Genomic DNA, 19,462 nt, shown 5'->3' with positions numbered 1-19,462 from the left:
AGCTGGGCCACCCTCACCCTGGACGCTTTACTTGCTGGTTCTTCCGTGCGGGCAGCTTACACGAGACAGGCGGAAGCTGGCAATTGCACGGCCCTGGGGCACTGAGGAGACCTGCTCACGCCACTGTCCTCTCTCCACAGGCCCTTTCCCTCGGAGGAGACTGCCGAGAATGACGACGATGTCTACCGCAGCCTGGAGGAGCTGGCAGAGTAAGGAAGCGATGGGACCCGGGTGGGGACGGGGACGGGGACAGGGGTGGGGACAGGGGATGGAAGAGTCGCGGCCCCACTGCTGGTACAGCCACCCTGCCGTCCTGCCTGAGGCTTCTCCATGGTTGGTGGTGGTGCGGGCTCCACCAGGCCCAACAGAAAGAGACAGAGAACTCAAATGGACAAGGCTCCCTTCATGTTCTGGAAAGTTCTCCAGCTTTTGCTGGGGCGGGGAGAGCTGGGGTTTCCAGAAGCCGGGCCCCTGGAGTGTGGGCCACAAGCAAAGGTGGTCTGTGGGTTCTGGGCTATCTCATGGTCCGAGGGGGCAGGCGAGGGGCCGAGACCAGGCCGCCCAAAGCCACAGCAGGCATCTCCCGCCTTCTCCGTGGCCCTAGACTGACATCGCTCTGTCTCTGAGGACTCCGCCATTCCGTCCTCACGCTCCCAGGCTCAGAGCCCCCAGGAACCCATGAGAAGCCTGGGGCAGTGGCTCTCCCTGAAGGGGCAGGTGTGGCCCTGTGGGGTCCGCTGTGGCCTGGGGTAAGATCACCCAGCTGCTGCTCAGAGAAGGGCCCGGGCAGCTTCCCTGAGGAGGGGTGGAAGGGTGGAGGAGGCAGGGTACCCCCTTCCTGCAGGTGAGGAGGCCCGAGAAGCAACGAGCTTGGCCAGGGCCTGGGGTCAGGTGGCTCCTGACCTGGCCCACCCACCTGTCCCAGCTTCCTGCTGCCTGGACCCCTCATTCCTGTTCGACGGCAGACACAGCTTTGCTGCAGTGAGATGGCTGCTGCTCCCAGGAGGGCTTCCCCGGCCCTCTCCTCTTAACCTTGGAGCACAGATCAGGAGTGGGACCCAGTAAGAGGTGGGAGCTGGGGTACGGACTGGACACCAGGCCGTGGCAGGGAGCCAGCAGTGACATTTCCAGGGGAGCCGGCTGATTCTTTGCCTTCACCCCTTGACCAGATGTCTGAAGCAATGATCAACTTGTGCTTCTGAAGGGTCCTGCCAGCAGCTGCCCGGAACTCGGATGCTTAGTGGCTGTTGGAGGCTGTTGGATATGGGGCTCCCCGGCAGGGAAGCTGGTGTGTCCTTGGGGCCCCGGTGAGGGATGGCCATGTGCACGTGGTGCCGTGGACACTGCGATCCGGTCAGTTGTGCATCTGTTCTGTTGCCGACTCAGCACTGAGCACCTTCCGTGCGTTGGGTCAGGGTCAGGAACTGGGAACGTCAGGGAGAGTGAGGCCCACCTGCTGCCTCCTAGGACCCAGGAGCATGGGATCATGTGGGTCTCCCATGAGGGGCCCTTTTGGACCAACTTCAGAGAGATGGTTCTTACTGCGGGCATCCAGAGCCTTCACTGTCCCCGGTGTCCCCAGCTGGCTACTGAGAGCCCTACAGCCTCAGCCCACAGGACGCAGCTCCACAGTGTACGACCCCTTCTGGGCCACCAAGAGCAGGTGTGTCGGCCGTGCAGGAGAATCCGCCCATTCTGCTGCCGCCCCGTCTTGTGTCCCACACAGCACAGCTGTCCCGTCGGATGTACTGGGAGCCTGGGATGTGTCACCTCCTACTTTCATGGTCTTTGGCATGTTATACCACCTCTGCCTTGGTTTCCCTATGCATAACACTGCTTCGGGAAGACCATCAGTGATATCATCGGGGGCATAGTGCCCACTGGACGCTCCATGAGCCCTCGGGCAAGGATGGTGGTTCCCCTCCGCCTGTTTCACCAAGATCATGGCTTTCCACCCAGTTCCCAAAGGGCTGTGGCAGTGCTCTCCAGGAGAGCTAGAGCGCAAGCCACATGTGCAGTTGTAGATTTTCTAGTAGAAACAGAAGTAGGGGAAACTAGTTGTATAATGTGCTTTTATTTAACCAAAAATTATATGCAGGTTATTATATTATGTTATATCCAGGATATTGCCTGGTTCTGTGTGTAAGCCAGCATGACCGGTCATTAACTCAGCGGCTTGCCTTCTCTGTGGCACAAAGTCTGGTCTGGTGCATGTTTGATGCTGACAGCACAGCTCAGGGACGCCTGGGCAGCTCAGCGGTTGAGCGTCTGCCTTCAGCTCAGGGCGTGATCCCGGGGTCCTGGGATTGAGTCCCTCAGCAGGCTCCCTGTGAGTCCCACAGCAGGCTCCCTGCAGGGAGCCTGCTTCTCCCTCTGCCTGTGTCTCTGCCTCTCTCTCTCTCTCATGAATAATTAAACAAAAAATCTTAAAATTTTTTTTTAGCTTGATGGGCACAGCTTAGTTTACCTGGCCACACTCACGTTTGTGAGCTCATAGCCACACGTGACTGGTGGCACCAGTGTGGGCAGCATGGGTCTCAGATCCAGGACGTGGTTCTAGGAGCTCATAGGGGAGCCCTTCCCACGTTTGAATGGATGTTGCTGGACTAACATTATGTTCTCAAGTGCTCTAAGCTCACTTTGGAGATCACTGAATAATGTATAATCAAATAATAGAGCAGCTGGTTGAAAAAATTAACACGAGATATTGCCACTTAAATGGCCTATTTCAAGCTCCCGGGGCACTGTCACTGACCGCGGAGCTGGGAGGAGAGGCATTGAGCTCTCTCTCACCAGCCCCCTCTGTGTGTGTCTGCAGCAGTGTTGGGGGTCGTGCTCTGGGGGCGTTCTTCTCCTGGCATTTGGACACAGCACCTTTGGGATTTGGAGCCTACATATTTCCTTTGCTTTGCAATCAGGAGCATATGGAGGGAGTTCTTGCCGCAAATTAGGACAGGGGGCTTTGCAGGGGTCATAGTTTCAGGGCACCCCAGCTCTGCTCAGCCACCCCTGCTGGGGGTAGGAGGCAGGGACAGGTGGCAGGCCGTGAAGGGCAGAGCTGTGTGGCAGGTGCCTGGTGGCTGCGATGCCCCCACACATGGAGGCTCCTGTCTTGGGGGGTGGCCTGGGGCTTTTGGGACAAGAGCTCAGAGAGACCACAGGCATGTGGCCTCAGGCTGCTTCTCTGCTGCACATGCACCTGGATGACCCTGGGGCTTCATGACCTGGACTCTGGCTTCGCTCCTAACATTTCTCAAGGGGCCTCGATTGTCCGGGTGACACAATGCCACTCACTCTAGGCACGCAGGCCTGCTTATTCAAGGCTGAGCAGCAGAAAAGGCGATGTTCTATCCTCCTTGGGGCACCGCTGGGTCCTTCATGGGGCCCTGTCCCTGCCTCTGAAATGAAAGCAGTAGCCGATGGCATGTGGGTCCCTTCAAGCTTGAAGGATCCACAGCTTTATGATTGATAAGCCTGCTGCTTACGTCTCCCGTCACTTCCCCGGGAGTCGGAGTGATTTTCGGGCTTAAACAAATGTGATTGTGGCACGGCAGGGGACATAATTTATCCATAAATGTATAGCTGCATGCTTTATTGAATCATAAAATGACTTCACAGCTTTAAATGTGTCATGTTAGAGTCGTTGGGATAATTTTTTAAGATGCATAAAATGTAGAGGGAGTGTCCCAAGTCGATGCTCCTTCAAGGGCACAAGGATGTCTTCTTGCAGCAAGGTGGGGGGGGGTGTCTTTCTTGTCCCTGGGGAGGGAGGCGGGGTGCACAGGGGCAGAGGGGTGGCCTACTATGGGGTCCCCACAGGCAGGGAATGGGGAACAATGGCCGCACTCGCCTGGGACCCTCATCCAAGGGACAGCCTATCCCCACCCCACCGTCCTTGCCCATCTGTCTCTCCCAGCCTCAAAGAAAGCTTGTTCAAAAACTGTCCCCGATTTCAGAGATGTTCCAGCCACTCATGTGAAGGTTCAGTGTTTCGCACACGCCTGCATGTGTGGGGCCGTTCATGTTGGGTTGGGAGGGGCGGCTTTGGGACCTCTGCTGTTCATCCCCAAGGATTGCTTTTCCAAAGGGAACAAGTTTGGAATTAGATGATGCAGAAACAAACAACAGCCTGTAACCATATCGGGCGGGCAGCCCCTCCTCAGCCCCCCTAGAGGATACCACCAGCCCTGCAGCCTGAAGAAGGTGAAAGGAAAGCCCCCCAGAGAGGAGGCATCAGTGGATGCCCTCCTTGGCCAGCCTGGGAGGCCTCTGTCCTTAGGCCAATGGCAGGAGGGGTTTGGTGGAGGAGGGCGGTAGTGGGTGCTGGTCTGGGGAGCCCTGTGCACGTGCAGCTGTCCCCTTGCTCTGTGGTCTCATGGCTCCAGGGCCCTGGCTCTGGGCTGTGAAAGTGGTGACAGCGGGGCACAGCCCTCTAGGAAGGGCCAGCTTCCCTGCGGCCGAGCTGCTCATCTGGCCTTCCAGGCTCCATTTGTACAGCAAGCCAATTTGGGTGGCCAAATTCCTTCCAGTCCTGTGCAGTCCCCAGCTGGGGTGTCCTTGGCAGCACATGGTGCCCCAAACCCCGTGGATGGTTTTTCCATCCTCATGTGGGCCCTGGGAGGTGCAGCCTGGACGTGGGGACCCGCCGGAGGGAGGGCCTGAAGCCAGCCCTGTCGAGCACACACGCTTGTTCCCACGAGGAACCCTGTAGGTGGATCCCGGGCCCCACCTTTGGACTGGAGACTGGCCCTGAGAGGCTGGGGTGCCTGCACACAGCCACAGAGGGGTGGAGCTTCGATCTGAACTGGGTCTGTGTGAGTCAGCAGGCCACCTGCCCTGGACCCCCTATCCAGGGGGGGCATCCACAGGGGTCAGACCCTGACAGACCAGGAGACTGGGAGGGCTTCCGGGAGATGCTGCAAGTGCACTTTGCAGGAGCATAAGATTTGCCAAAGTGTGATTTAGAGGAACTTTCCCTCACCCTGTCTGGACTGGTTACTGTCTTATTTTGGGCCAGGGTCCCAGGAGAGTCTGGCTCTCAGCTATGCCTCTGTTGGGAATTCGGGGAATTCGGGGTTTGCGGTCCTGCCCCCAAAGTCACCCTGTCTACATCTGTGGTCCGGTGGTGGGGCAGGCAGCACTGGAGCCTGGCCTCTCTCTCTCCTGTCCCTGTGATCCGGACAAGCTGCCTGATGGCCCCTGGCCTTGCAGAGCTGGCTGCAGGACAGGCCGGGCCTAGGGCAGTCTGTCTAAACCCTGCCCTGGTACCCAGGCCCCTGCTATCTTCCTCTCATTCTGGTTGTGGAGACAGCTGGCCACGGCTGGTGGGACTGGCTGTCCAGCACTCTGCACCCCACACTCTGCCCTCCTGGCACATCTCGGCCCCTTGGTCCGTGGGCCTGTGCTGCCCTGGCTGGCCTGGGGCTGAGGTGACTTTAAAACCCTGACCCTGGGTGGTTCATTCTCTGCCCTAGTGTCTGCACGAGGGGCCCTTAGGAACAAATGCAGAGCAGATGCCCCATTGCCACCCTGCCCTGCTGAATACTCAGGTGCTCGCAGGCCAGCAGATAGAGCAGACTTAGGTGAATTTTTGTTCATTTACTTATTTTTATTTTTTAAAAGATTTTATTTATTTATTCATGAGAGACAGAGAGACACAGAGAGAGAGAGGCAGAGACACAGGCAGAGGGAGAAGCAGGCTCCATGCAGGGAGCCCGACATGGGACTCAATCCCAGGTCTCCAGGATCATGACCTGGGCCGAAGGTAGGCACTAAACCACTGAGCCACCCGGGCTGCCCCAATTTTTTTTAATTATTTTTTTTTTAAGATTTTATTTATGAGAGACACGAAGAGAGAGAGAGAGAGAGAGGCAGAGACACAGGCAGAGGGAGAAGCAGGCTCCATGCAGGGAGCCTGATGTGGGACTTCATACTGGATCTCCAGGATCAGGCCCTGGACTGACGGCGGCGCTAAACCGCTGAGCCACTGGGCTGCCCTGCCGCCCAAATTTTTATTTTTAATACCTGATGGGACCTGGGTCCTTTCGGGACCCAGGCGGTCACAGTGATTCTGTGGCCTGATTTAACAGAGTCTACAGGGTGGGGGAGCCCTGTGGGGGGAGGTTAAGACGTGCATAGTCTCCTTGGTCCCAGAAGGAAGCAGGGACCAGCTGGGCTCGGCCAGGGGAGGATCACCTTGTGGCTGCTAAGGGCGTCTCTGAAGCACACTGTCCACTTTCCTGGGATGTTATGAGTATGAAGAATTGGTCATTCATTCATTCATTCATTTAGAAAAGGTTTTATTTATTTATTTATGAAAGAGACAGAGAGAAGCAGAGACACAGGCAGAGGGACAAGCAAGCTCCATGCAGAGAGCCCAGTGCGGGACTCGATCCGGAGACCTGGGGATCACAACCTGAGCCATCCAGGCGTCCCCAAGACTTATAACATTGTTTCCTTCATGTGCAGTGGTGCCTAAGAAATACTGAAGAACTTAGCTCCTATTTGAGGGCAGGCAGCTTGACCTGAGCCCTGCTCCCTGGCACAGGGGACATGCCCCACGGTGGTCGCAGGGAGGTTCTGAGGACCCAAGCTGATGTCCCCCAAGTGCCAGACCCTGTGCTGGGGTTTTGGCCCTATCGTCTCAGCCTTCATGACACGGCCACTGTGGAACTGTGGCCCTGCCCCCGTTCCACAGTTGAGATAAAGGCTCAGAGAGGACAGGTGACTTGCCTGTGGTCACACAGCACACTTCACATGATGGTGTAGGGGCTGAGCCATGTGCTGCTGTGGCCCAGGACATCCCTCTGGACCTTACCTTGATGACCCAGCCCAGGGGTTTGTGGATGCTCTTGTGCTGCTTAGAAAGCAGCCCAGGAAAAGAGAGTTCTAGTAGGGAGCACAGCGCCAGGCACGCAGGGCTCCCTCTGGGAGTCTGGTGGCCATGGTCTAGTCTCCGTGTACTCCCACATGGCTTGGCAACCTTGGGGGACTCTGTTGCCCTGTCTGGGCCCCGCTGTAGGAAGAGTGGCCCACAACTGGCTGCTTCTGGCCCACCAGGGCACCCCTCTGCTGCTCGGCATGGACCGAGGTCAGCAAACGTCTGATTTGGTTTCCAAGTAGCAAGTTCACAGCGCCTTGGAGTCCTGCGTCCCAGCTTCAGGCCCAACAGCCCGGGGCCAGCGCTCACATCTGTGACATTGGTCGGGATGGTTTCCATCCACAGAGGACATGGGTGTGCCCGAGGCTGAAAGCAGGCACCTTTCTTTGATTTTCCTGAAGTGGCAGCGGGGGGGCGCCGGCCTCTCGGAGCAGCTGACTTTCTGTAACAAAATCAGAGCAGGCAGGCCAGGCTTCTGGGGCCAGGCCCCAGGGCCTGAAGTGGGAGGGGAGGCGGGTATCTGCCTCTTGGGGGGGGGGGGGGCGGGGGGGGAGCGGGCCATTGTGGGGACGAAAATAATGGTCGGGATTTAGCATCTGTCAGCGCAGCTGTCTGCTGGATAACAGCAGGAGCGAGAAGATGATCCGGAGGGGGAGGGGGAGGGCAGATCAGTGCCCCCCAATCCCTAGCGGAGCAGCGAGTGGGGGCTGAGGGGCCCGGGGCCACTCCCATTGGAGGAGGAGAACCTAGGGGGTGTCTGTGGAGCGTGGTTCTGGCCCCGGGCCTGGCCACTCACCTGCCCTTTCCCATCTGGTCCGGATCTCCCCCTACCTGCCCGGTTTGCACCGTCCCTGAGCTTGCTTGTGGGTGGTGGGATAGGGAAGAGCCATCTCTGAGCCCTGTGAGCCCTGTTGGCGCTGACACCGGCCTCCAGACTTCCAGGCTCATGTGTTTGAAAATCTGGACGTGCTTAATGCCGATGATGTTTTATTTATTTATTGAGTGCCGGTCCCTGTGCTAAATATCCCGCAGAACCTCCCCTCCCTCGGGGGTGGCTGACCGCAGCCACTTACTGAGCCCCTGCTGTATGCTGTGCTGGTCATTTTCCCTGTGGCTGGCCCTTCCAGCGACCTGACCAAGAGGTTGGGGTTATTTCTCCTTCACAGATAGGGAAATAGGCTCAGGTCCTCCTGCCCAGAGTGACAGAGCCAGATGCTGGCAGGGCTGAGGCTCCATCTCAGACTCTCCTGCCTGCTTCCCCTCGGGGCAGGGGGACTTGCCAGCCAAGTTCCTGGCACTGGCGACCCGGCGTGCCCCTGAGTAGTGTCAGGGGACCTGACATTTCTCGTCCAGTCTTGACAAGTGCTGTTAGCGTGCAGCTGCAGTGTGGCACGGACCTTGGGGTTTCTGTGAAGTGTAGCTTCTGGTAAGTTAGAAGCTGCACAGGAGTCTGTGTTGGCCCCAGGGACTGACTGGCCAAGAATCAGTGTCATCAGGCCCACCTAACACAAAAGCTACATGGAGTGCCATGGAATTGCCTCTGCTGATGCAGAAGGCACTGTCAGATTCTGCACCACTGTGGGAAGTTGGGCTGGGGCTGGGTCCTGTGGGCCAGGCCCGAGTGGGAGCCCCCCTCCACAGGACTGTGTGCAGGCCCCGATCTGGGTGCTGGCTCACAGGTGGACGCAACAGGAGGCTTGCATCACCGGAGACCAGAGGCCAGGATCCTCCCACCGGTGGATCTCCATCCTGGTCAGTGTGCTGCACTCCAGGACAGCCCAACATGTGATGGGCCTCATGCCTCCCTCCCCAAACATATCCGTTGTTTCTTTTTCCTCCAGTCCAACAGCCACAGCCATCAGGTGCAACCGGGCCCAGCTGGTCATGACATACTCTCATCTGTTTTAACAGATGCTTAAGACGAATCATCTGCCCCCTACCCTGTTCAGGAAACTCACTTTTGGAGATGATCCCTTTGTTAAAAAAGCAAGGTGGCCGCGGGATGCCTGTGCCCCTGGTGGCGGCCGGAGGGTCAGAACTATTGGGAACCAGAGCTTGTTGCCCCATGCAGATGACAGCACTGCATTCTAGAAGCATCTGCATCCCAGGCATGACCACTACCCTGTCTGTCTCCCCACCTGTAAGGTGAGGTGCACAGCACAGGGCAGACACCATGGTCAAGTTGCTGGCAGAGAATCGGTCTTAGGAGAGGTGTTGATTTAACCAGTCAAATCTGATAGGTGTTTTATCTTAGCTGCCAATTTCATCAAACATGTTTGGTTTTACTTTCATAATATTTTTCAAAGTTTATTTAAGTAACGTGAGGCTCGAACTTACGACCCCAACATCAAGAGCCTCATGCTTTTCCGGCCAAGCCAGCCAGGCGCTCCACTAATTTTGTTTCAACTAAGAAGAAACCCACTTCTTTGCTGCTGCCTTTATTCCGGCCCCTCTTCCATAAGGAGGAACATGCATGAAGCGAAATTGTGGGACAGCTGTTTTGTAATTTCAAATAATATGCACAAACCTGGGTTTCTTAGTGCTCATTGGCCTGAATTAAATAATGTTTGGGAGAGCGTTTTCATATGTGAAAGAAGGAGAAACATAGAGCCTGGGTGTGTGAGTGATCTGCGACCGTGCGGTGAGGACCCCCAGAGCGGGACCCAAGGCCATCATGGGCAGGTGACCAGCAATCCTCTTCTTTGGTCTTCAGCAGGCTTTGGGCAACAGACATTTTACAGAGCAGACGTAAGGGACAGTGTCTGCGTTTTTTAGATTTTTCTGTCGCAAGTTAAGACCCCAGAACACAGCTCTTTGTCTCGTGTTTCGGGCTGCCTGTTTTTAGCCACAGGGCCCTGAGTCAATCAGAAGAGGTGAATGGGACGGGTGCATGAAGAGGGATCCCATATGGACAAATGTTCCTTGTCTTTATTGATTTTGAGGAAGGAAACAGGCTGAGATTGAGGCAGCAGATGTGCGTTGGGGTAACCATCTTGGGTGTACTCCCAGGGTCCCCGTCTGTGTGGTCCCATCCCTTCTTTGAGTACAGGGAGTGGGGAAGGACTGTGTCATGTCCCTCTGACCTGGAGGAAGCCCAGGTACTTCAGGGGGTGCTCACTTGGGTATGGGATTGGAGAGTTTGTAGCCTTTGCCCAAGGGCTCTGCCCATTCCAGGTAGAAAGCTGCACTCCTGCCAGCTTGAGGGGTCAGAGGAGAGACAGCAAAGGCTGGTGGAGAAGCCTGAAAGTTAGGAGGAAAATGCTGGAAGGGAGGGACCAAAGAGCAAGAGCCCCCAGATCTGAGATTCCACCTGAATCCCTGTCTGGCCATGAAACTAATACACACAAGAAAGACCCCAAGGCTTCTACCAAAAGAAAGAAAAGAGATCCAGCATCCAGGGACACGTGCGTGGCTCAGTGGTTGAACGTCTGCCTTTGGCTCAGGGCGTGATTCTGGGATCGAGTCCCGCATCGGGCTCCTTGTGAGGCACCTGCTTCTCCCTCTGTCTGTGTCTCTGCCTCTCCCTGTGTCTCTCATGAATAAATAAATAAAATCTTTAAAAATAAAAAAAGAAAAAAGAAATCCAAGCATCCAGAGGCTGAATTCAGCAGCATTGCAGTTGCTGCTCATTGCTGGGAAAACAGAGTTTGAAGTTTGAGTCCAACCAAGGTAATGGTCTATTAGAACCCATATTCGATAGAAATAATGGAATTTCTGTAACTTATCATTCATCATGTCTGGTGTTCAATACAAAGTCATCAAATTTGCAGCGGAACAGAAAAAAGTCACAGTCTCTCTCTCTCTCTCTCTCTCTCACACACACACACACACACGTCAATAGGAACCAACCTGGAGATGACTCTGCTGCTGCAATTACCAGCTTTTTTAGACATGGTCAGGGACTTAGAGGAAAGATGCACCAAATGAATGAACAGATGGGGAGGCTCAGCAGAGAAATAGATGCTACAAAGAGGGCCAAGTGGAAATGCTAAAACTGAAAAGCATGATAGTTGAGAGGAACGGTCACTGGATCCACTTTAATAGAAGATGGCAGATGGCAAAGGAGGGAGTCACGGACTTAGTGGTCGTTCAGCGGAAGGAACAAAGGAGAAAGAGAATGCCAACAGAGCCTCAGACACGTGGGGCTGTGCCAAGGGGTCCAACGCAGGTGTAGCTGGAACCCCAGAAGGAGAGAGAATGGTAGAGGGGGAAAAATGAACCAACATAGTGGCCCCGGACTGTCTAAATCCCAAATCTCTGTGATAAAACTACAAAATATCGTGGAGAAAAATGAAAGAAGACCTAGTAGATGTTGTGTATATACTATGTTCATGCATTGGAAGAGGATATCATCAAGGTGCCTGGTCTCCCAGCAGCACCGTTTTTTTTTTTTTTTAATTGAGAAGATTATTGTGAAGTTTCTTCGGAAATATAAGGAACCTTAGAATCGCCCTAAACAATCTCATAAAAGAACAAAACTAGAGGCTTAAACCACCTGGTTTTAGGACTTTCTATTAAAAAACGAAAGTAATCAAAACAGAGTGCTGTTGCTACAGGCATAAGTGAATAGGTTCATGGAAAGATTATAAAATCTAGAGTAGACGCAGGCTTGGGTGATCGGTTGGTTTTGGTTAAAGGGACCTTAAGGGATTCAGTGGGAAGAAGAAAGTTTTCAAGCAGTCGTCCCGAAACTCCTGAATATCCCCGAGAGAAATGGATCTCCATCTGTGCCCCGCTCTGTGCACGAAAATCTGAGATGGATCGGAGGCCTGAGCGTCAACATGGACATTATACAGCTCTTGGAAGGAAAAACAGGAGACCATCCTTGGCAACCTGGAAACAAAGGTTTCTTAGATGGGATGCAATGATTTCTTAGGACCCAGGACAGAGTCAGGACACCATCGGAGAAAAAAATTTTTTTTTTTATTAAATATGAATGTTTTTCAGAAGATGCCATTAAGAAAATAAGCAGCCAAAGCCAGAAACTGGGGAAAAAATTCACAAGACATATCTGACTCAAAACTTGTGTCCAGAACATATAAAGAGTCCTGTTTGAAAAAAAAAAAAAAAAAAGAGTCCTGTTTGTTTTTCAAGAAAGAGACAACTGATTTTTGGAAACACACAAAAGTCTTGCACAGGTTTTTCACAAAGGAACATGCACACGCATGTCTGGAAGGACAGGGAAAGGTCCCCAACATCTTTAGCCATCGGGGAAATGCAAAATAGGAGTGCAGCAATATTTCACTGTGTTCCTCTTCCAGTGGCTAAAATTGGAGAGACTAACACCAACCAGCGCTGGAGAGAACCCAGGACAACCGGGTAACCAGAACCTGGAGGCAGCCCAAGTGTTCACCAAAAGGAGAATGGATGACAGATTGTGGGCTGGTCATACCACGGATGGTCCTTGGCATGGACGTGTAGCCTGGATGGATCTCAGAGACGTGACATCAGGGGGAGGGAAGTGACACGAAAGTGACCGTGACGTGGGATGCCATTGATGTGCAGCTCCAGAACAAGAAAAACTAATCTGTGGGGGAAGAATAGTCAGAAGGACGGTCCTGGAGAAAGAGGAAGGGGATTGATTTGAAAGGAGAAGAGATTTTAGGGGAGATGAGAATGTTCTATAAAGGGCTGCAGTGTGAGTGACACAGTGGTGCCCATTTGTCAGAAGGGTACAGTTAGGGTACATCGTGATCTCTAGAAACCGTAGCAAAAAAAAGGTTGAAAAACCTTTGTGGGGTGTTGCACCTGTGCCTAAAACAGGGTGTACTCTGTAGACATGGCGTATGCCTGCACGGGCGTGGGGTATGCCCACATGAGTGAGTGAGTGCTGGCTCTTACAGGTGGTGCCAGGGGGAGGGGGAATGAGGAGAAGGATCTCCAACACCTGAGCGCCTTTCCTGGGACCCAGCCATCTACTTAGTCCTCAGAGCATCTTCAGGAAGTCCAGCCTGTGCCAGAAGCTTTCCTACCCCCCACCCTTCACCATCCTCTGCCCCATTAAAATGCCACCACACTTTGGGCTCATCATGGGGCCGGTGCATGTGTCACTCCAACATCCACAGATCCGCTCTTAACTTTCTCCGAATGCCCCTGGGGTGCATCGTCAGCCACTCAGTGAACGAAGGAGTGGTGACCAGTCCACCTGATGGGGAAGAGTATGGCCTCTAGAAGATCCAGAAGGTCTTGGCTGGGTCCCTGGCACCATGTGCCCCAGCTTTCTCGTCTGTGCCATAGAGAGCACAGGGCTCGTTTGGGGATGCAAGGAAATTGCATCTCGAGCTCAGGTTGTGGCTGATGTGTGGTGGGAGGACTGCACCGAGTTCCTTCCTTCTGAGTGGGCTGGGACAGGGTGCGGGGGGTCAGTTAGCGTGTCCCCCTCAAACATGGGCTGAGAAAGGGGGTCCCTGTGCTGGCAGTTGGCTGTCTCTGAAATGGGTGATCTCGAGGCCCCTTTCAGTGATTTTTATTTATCAACTCCTGGGATATTTAACTGTCACAGGGCCCCTGCCTCCTCCCCAAGCCCATCAGGGCAAAGCCCGTGTTTGTTTCCAGACGGTGTGATGGCCTCAGCTGCCTTTGAGCTGTCTAATTTAGCAGCCCGGGAGTGTCCCTGTCTGCCCTCGGTTCCACGCTGTCAAAATTCTCGACAGTGGCTTTGTCACCAGCCTCGCTCTGCTGCACGACAGAAATCTAGGGTGGCTGGCACCCACCAAAGTGGAGCCCTGCTAGTGCTGGCCTGGACCCAGTAGCCTGGCGGGCAGGGCCCCCCAAGCTGTCCCCTTTGGCTACAGCATCTGGAGAGGCAGGGGAGGTGATCTGTGCCAACATGCGTGACCCTCCCAAGCCCATCTGGGGGGATGAGCCTCAGGGGTGGTGGGTGCGCTTCATACTGGCTCTGAGCGGAGCCTCTGTTGCTGTCGGGGCAGTGTGAGGCCTCAGGATGGCTGTCCGGACACAAACGGCTACAGGGTTCTCTGCCTCCAAGGGTTTGTCAGGTTGAAAAGTATAAATGTTTTCAGGTGCGTCAGCACAGAAGGGCTCACCAGCGGGTGCGCGGCTATTCGTGGGTCTGTCACCAGGTCCATTAGCTGGTCTAGGGGACAGGTCACCCTGCCAGCTTCTGTCTGGTGGCTGGCTTTGGGCTTCCTCACACCCACAGTGGCAAGAAATAAAGCTCCCAAAGCGGCCTTTCCTGCTTATTGGCTGCCATGGGGGTCTTATCAAGTTGGGAGCTGGCTCACCTATGGCTCCCAACTTGGCAACCCATCCCCTGCAGGGATGGCCCGGGCCTCCAGGGCGAGCTGGCCCCTGAGCGTAACTTGCCCTGAGGGTGGGCCTCACAGCAGACTGAACAGCTGGTCAGCCCCGGACAGAGTGGCCCCGCCGCATGTAGTTGGATTTGCCCGTTTGCTAATGTGAAACATTTGCTGAGCTGCCGTCTGTCAGGAACGGCACTCAGAAGGGGTCGAGAAGTTGGATTTTGGTCCAAGGAGGAGATAGGCTCATCCACAGACACTTAACAAAATAATGGGAGATAGAGCAAGATGGATGCACTTTGTATGAGAGCACTGGCGGTGGTGGTAGGGGGGTCCTGGATCACAGACTGGACTGGGGATCCCCCGAGGGCTTCCTGGAGGAAGTGTCCTATGCTCCAAGTCTGGCAGGGCCGAGGGGACAGCTTATCAGAGTAGAATCAGAGCATACTCAGCAGCCAAAACATGGATGGCTGGAGTATAAAGTGTGAGTGATTTCCTTGCACTGGTTCTTGAGTGCTGTCGCTCTCCACTCACTCTGCTTCCTTACCACCTGGTAGGGAGGGTGTCCACATACAAGTTCTGCTCCCTGACGCATGCACTACAGGCCGTGGGCACTGGGGATGCCCTGGGCTGACGAAGAGCACTTGGGGTTCCAGGTCACAGGCGTGGCCATGGGCGACACCCCAGAGGTCCCAGATTCTTGCACTAGCTGCATGAGAATCCCCTTTTGGGCAGTGACTCACCCCGGGCCTCCCTGGCAAGTATCCCTGGTGCTCACTAAAGGGTGGAAAGGTTGGGGCATGATCACAGTAGGTCCTCCTAGCAGGTGTGTCCCCATTCTGTGGGCCAGAAGGTAGAGGCCGAGGGCAGGGGCTCCTGGTGGTCCTGACCCCCGCTCCTCCCCATGAGGCTGTGTGTGCTGGGCCCTCCCTTCCATGTGCCTGACCTGCTTCCTTCCCATGCAGCGAGCATGACCTGGGGGAAGACATCTACGACTGTGTCCCGTGCGAAGATGAGGGGGACGACATCTATGAGGACATCATCAAGGTGGAGGTGCAGAAGCCCATGGTAAGCCCCCTACCCCACAGCGCCGCCCCTGCATTCAAGGCTCTGAGCCACTGTGGGTAGGGTGGCTCCCTGGGACAGAGAGCTGCAGAGGCTGCACCCCAGTCCCCCTTCTTCTCCGTCCACGGGCCCAGCCCTCTGTGACACTGCTGCCTGAGAGACCCTCCTGGACGTGCTGCTACATGGAATTCTCCGGAGGGTGTGCAGGATTCCAAGTCCTTCCTGCTCGGGGAGTCTGAAAATAGTGCCTGGGTGCTCAGACACATGGAGCACGCATCATTTTCCTCCTTTGTGCAGAGAGTAAGGAGACTGCCGTTGGCTCAATTAGCCAGCTGTGTGTCTTTTATGTGGCGAGGATATTTATTTCTGAGCCGGCGTTGGCTAATAATCTCTCGGACACCAGTTCGCTGCTGGGTGGGTTTATTGCCAGCAGCTGCCGGGCGGAGAGTGGGGGTCCTGTTGGGCTGGAATGGGGAGGAGAGGGCCCTGGCGGGGCAGGCCACGGCCACCCGGGTCCCCACGCTCCTGGGGGTCAGTCCAGACGCCACTTGCCAATGGTGGAGGCTTTTGATGCTTTTTGCTTTCATGGAAGAAATGGGAAGAGTTTCTCAAAAAGCTGAATTCAGTGTTTATCTTCAGTGTGGGAGTAATCAGCTGGTGGTGGAGAAACAAAGCTGGGACGACAGCTCCCCGATGAGGCCTTTCAGAGAGGCCTTTCCCGCTCTGGTGGCACCTGCCCTCCACCGGCATCATGCCAGCAGAGGCAGAGAAACACGGCAGTGGTGCTCACAGCCCCCAGACTCTGCTCTTCTGAACAGAATGCATTTCTCATTTTGGCTTGGAAGGGCCTGAGGGGTCCCCACCGTTACCAGGGGTCTCTGTCTGTAACCCCGGGTCTGCCCAAGGCCAATTCTGCCCTTGCCCTGGGCAGCCTTGCAGTGGGGCAGCTCTGCCCCTGAACCTGCCCAGAAGGTCCCTAACGGGGCTGGAAGGCCAGGCCGTTGCACTGACAGAGATCCTCTGCTTCGCCTTCCTGGAGCTGTCCTTCCGGGTTTGGGGCCACCTCACTCCCTTTGAAGTTGAAGGACCCGCAGGTGAAGTGGGAGTAGTGGGTGCAGGGGCCCGTGCACATGTCTGGGGGATCCCTGGCCTCTGGGCTGGAGATGCCCCCCAGAGGCCCCAAGCGTGCCTGGCCTGCTGAGACCCCACCGTGGGCTGTCCCCACCACCACCCCGGGCCTGCTGCTGTCCCTGGTCCTGAAGCTCACCCTGGCTGTTTGCAGGCCCTGTGGGGGCCGTGGGGGAATCAGGGGACCTCACACCTGCCCTGCCCGGCTCAGTCTCCCTACAATGCTCCACGCTGCTGCTCACAAGCCATCCTGTGCATCTGGCAGGGTGGGCCTCCTGCTTCCTGCCTCCTGCCCATCCTCTGGGATAAAACAGCTGGTTTTACTTCCTCCCTGGTCATGCCTGGAGCTGTCTGAACAGCCTGAGGGGAAGGTAGATGGAGACTTTTCCCAAGGAAGAGGGTGGCAGGTGGCACTCTCAGAGCCCACACATAAAGGAGACCCTGGTACTGTCCCTTCCCACGCAGCCAGGCTGGTGGTGCTCGGTGGGTGGACAGAGGGCTGTGATGTGATCCTGGGGCCGTTGGGTGCTGTGGCCCTGCCCTCCCAAGCACAGCCGGGGTAACCAGCTGACGCTGCTCATGTGATTTATGTGATTTATTCCTCCATGCTTTCAGATCAGGTACATGCAGGTAAGTGGCAGGTGGAGGGAGGCCCGGGGTCCATTCTGCCCGCATTAGCTTCCCCCACCTTTTAGCGAGCTCTCAGATCCCTTGGGAAAAGCCTGGGACCCTGTCCCCAGGGAGATGCTGTCAGGCCCCACATTAGTACATGGTTTTCGGGGGATCATGGGCGCCTGATGCCCCGCTGAGGCCCGAGAGTAGCAGTGTAGCTGCACCCAGGCTACAAGAGGCTGGGGAAGGAGCCCTGGGGGGCCTCTTGCCTGACCTCGGCTCCTGGGCAATGTGCCCTGTCGGGCATGTGTCTTTGGAACCCCAGGCCCCAGCGAACTCCAGCGGAGCCCTAGGGCGTTTTTTGGAGGAGGAGGATGGGTCTGCCGCTCAGTTGGCGGACATGGGTTGTCAGAGAGCTGGTCAGAGCCTTTACCTCTGCACATAGTAGGCACTTTAAGCATGCCACACCTGCTGTCTGCGCCAAAGGGGCTGGCTCCCGAGGACCCCACGCCAGTCTGGTAAAATTCAGAAGAGGGCAGCAGGAGCCCAGACTCTAGAAGCTTCCGTGCCTTACTCCTGCCTCAGTTCCCTCGTCTGCAGAAGAGGAGGGAAGGGCTTGGGCCCCCTTCTGTCTCCTTTCCGGCCCTCCGTGTCACACCTGGTGACCCCACAGCCAGGCCTGGTTCACGTCTTATGTCCTTCCTTTAGAAAATGGGCATGTCTGAGGATGACAAAAGGAACTGCTGCTTACTGGAGATTCAGGAGACCGAGGCCAAGTACTACCGGACCCTGGAGGACATCGAGAAGGTGGGTGTAGCCCTCCACCCTCTCCTGGTGCTGCCAAGCACCCCTCACCCTTTGCTTCCCACATGGGCCAGTATCCTCATGGGCCTCACCCTCGCCCCTGGCCTCGCTGCCCACCCTTTGGCCCTCTGTGTGGCAGGGACTGTCCTGAGCTTGTCCTTGTGGCTCCTTTTCACCCAAGCTGGGCATCAGCATGGCATCTGCTCCGGATTGCCCTGGGCTAAGCTCCTTATGTATACTCCCTCCTGCAGGCTGGGCGCTAGGTTAAGCGCTTTGTGTGTACCTTCTCCCCTGAGGCTTTTGCTGCCCTCAGCTCCCCACTCTGTAAATTGAGGTAACAGCAGTACCACCCCTAGGTGGCTATGAGTGTCCTGCCCTGGGCCCCTAGTCAGCCCCAGTGAGGCCAGCCAGGGCAGACCCTGTGCTCCCCTGAATGGCTGGTCAATCCACTCTCCTGCCGGCTTCCCGAGCTCCTTGAGGACCACCCTGCTGTGGCCTCCCGTGGACACTGGCTCAGTGACATTTTCCTGTGCGTATGGGGTGAACATCCAATAATGCCTCAAGGTAGACCCTCCCTGGCTCTTCCTTGCTTCCAGCGTAGGGCCAAGTGTGGCCACGACTGTGCAGCCTCCAGCCAGGAGACCCAGGGGACGTGCTGGGCCCCGGTCTGGCCCAGGTTGCAGATGGACATTTCCCTGCTCCTGCCCCATGTGCCGCCCTTCCACTCTGCCGGCCGCTGGCCTTTCTGCCAACACTGCAGCACCATCACTGCCACACGCCCTGGTGCTTGCCTTCCACCTGCCCCTCCCACTCCTGCCAGCCCCAGCTCCTGGGGCAGCTCCTTCCAGGGCCCTTGGGCCTCTAGCTTCTCCACACAGCTAGGGCCTGTGGCAGAATGCCAGTGGACTGCTGCAGTCCGTCTGCCCCTGGCCTTGTGGGCAGGGCTGAGGGTTCTGGGAGTGATGTGCAGTGGGGGTTCAGCAGCAAGTGAGTGGGCTTGACCAGGGCACGCAGCATGCAAAGCACTTTCCGGGACAATCCCATTTTAACCCTCCCCTAACCATTGAGGTGGGTGCGGCTACCCCTGTGTCACAGGTGAGGAAACCGAGTCACAGGCCAGCGCCAGCCCATGCGCAGTGCAGGGAAAACTGCTTGGCGCCATGCAGCCACCAATACTTGTTCACCTGGAGAGCTCTCCTGCTGCGTACAGCAGGCAGCCAAGAAGAGGCCCGAGGGGCCAGCATCCTGTGGGGAGAGGGTGGCAGTCCTGCCCTGCTGGGCCTCCGGGGTACGACGTGATGCATCTCATCCAGCGCCAGGCCAGGGGCTCTGGTGGGACCACTCCCTGCCGCTGCAGGGCTCCCGGAGTTGGGGAGCACATCTTTGGACAGCAGGTTTAGGGCTGTACCTGGACTCAGGGATTTGAGTGTTGGGTGGGAAGTGTGGCCCTGTCCCCCCTCCCCTTGGGCGATGCACTCACGTCTCTGGCCTCAGTGTCCTAAAATGTCTCGAGTAGCTGCAGCAGCACCCACCCAGGGTTGCAGTGCATTTGGCGTCCAGCCTGTTGGGCACCACGGAGCTTTGCCCACATGGGGGGTGTGGATGCCTAGCTGGTGTTTCCCAGCCCCGCACACTTGCCCGTGCAGTAGTCACCCTGCAGGACGAAGCCTGGGTCCCCCCGGAATAGACGCCTTCTCCAGTAACGCGGCCCCGG

At 56.2% G+C, this 19,462-nt stretch overlaps 1 protein-coding gene across 7 annotated transcripts in view; it reads left to right on the top strand.

Annotated features, from left to right (window-relative positions):
- Positions 1-19,462, top strand: part of VAV2 (vav guanine nucleotide exchange factor 2) — a 161,632-nt gene that overhangs the window by 105,251 nt on the left and 36,919 nt on the right. For 4 of the 7 annotated variants that reach the window (XM_025982120.2, XM_025982122.2, XM_025982124.2 and 1 more), the window contains exons 4-7: positions 141-209; positions 15,105-15,207; positions 16,948-16,962; positions 17,653-17,751. In XM_025982120.2, coding sequence (XP_025837905.1) covers positions 141-209; positions 15,105-15,207; positions 16,948-16,962; positions 17,653-17,751 — 286 coding nt within the window. The remainder of the gene's footprint in view (positions 1-140; positions 210-15,104; positions 15,208-16,947; positions 16,963-17,652; positions 17,752-19,462) is intronic. The other 3 variants (XM_025982123.2, XM_025982121.2, XM_025982125.2) reach the window with 1 other exon arrangement.

Source organism: Vulpes vulpes, chromosome 2, assembly GCF_048418805.1.
Source record: "Vulpes vulpes isolate BD-2025 chromosome 2, VulVul3, whole genome shotgun sequence".
Lineage (NCBI taxonomy): Eukaryota > Metazoa > Chordata > Mammalia > Carnivora > Canidae > Vulpes > Vulpes vulpes.
Note: the sequence above shows the minus strand (reverse complement) of the source record. Positions and strands in the feature narration are given on the sequence as shown.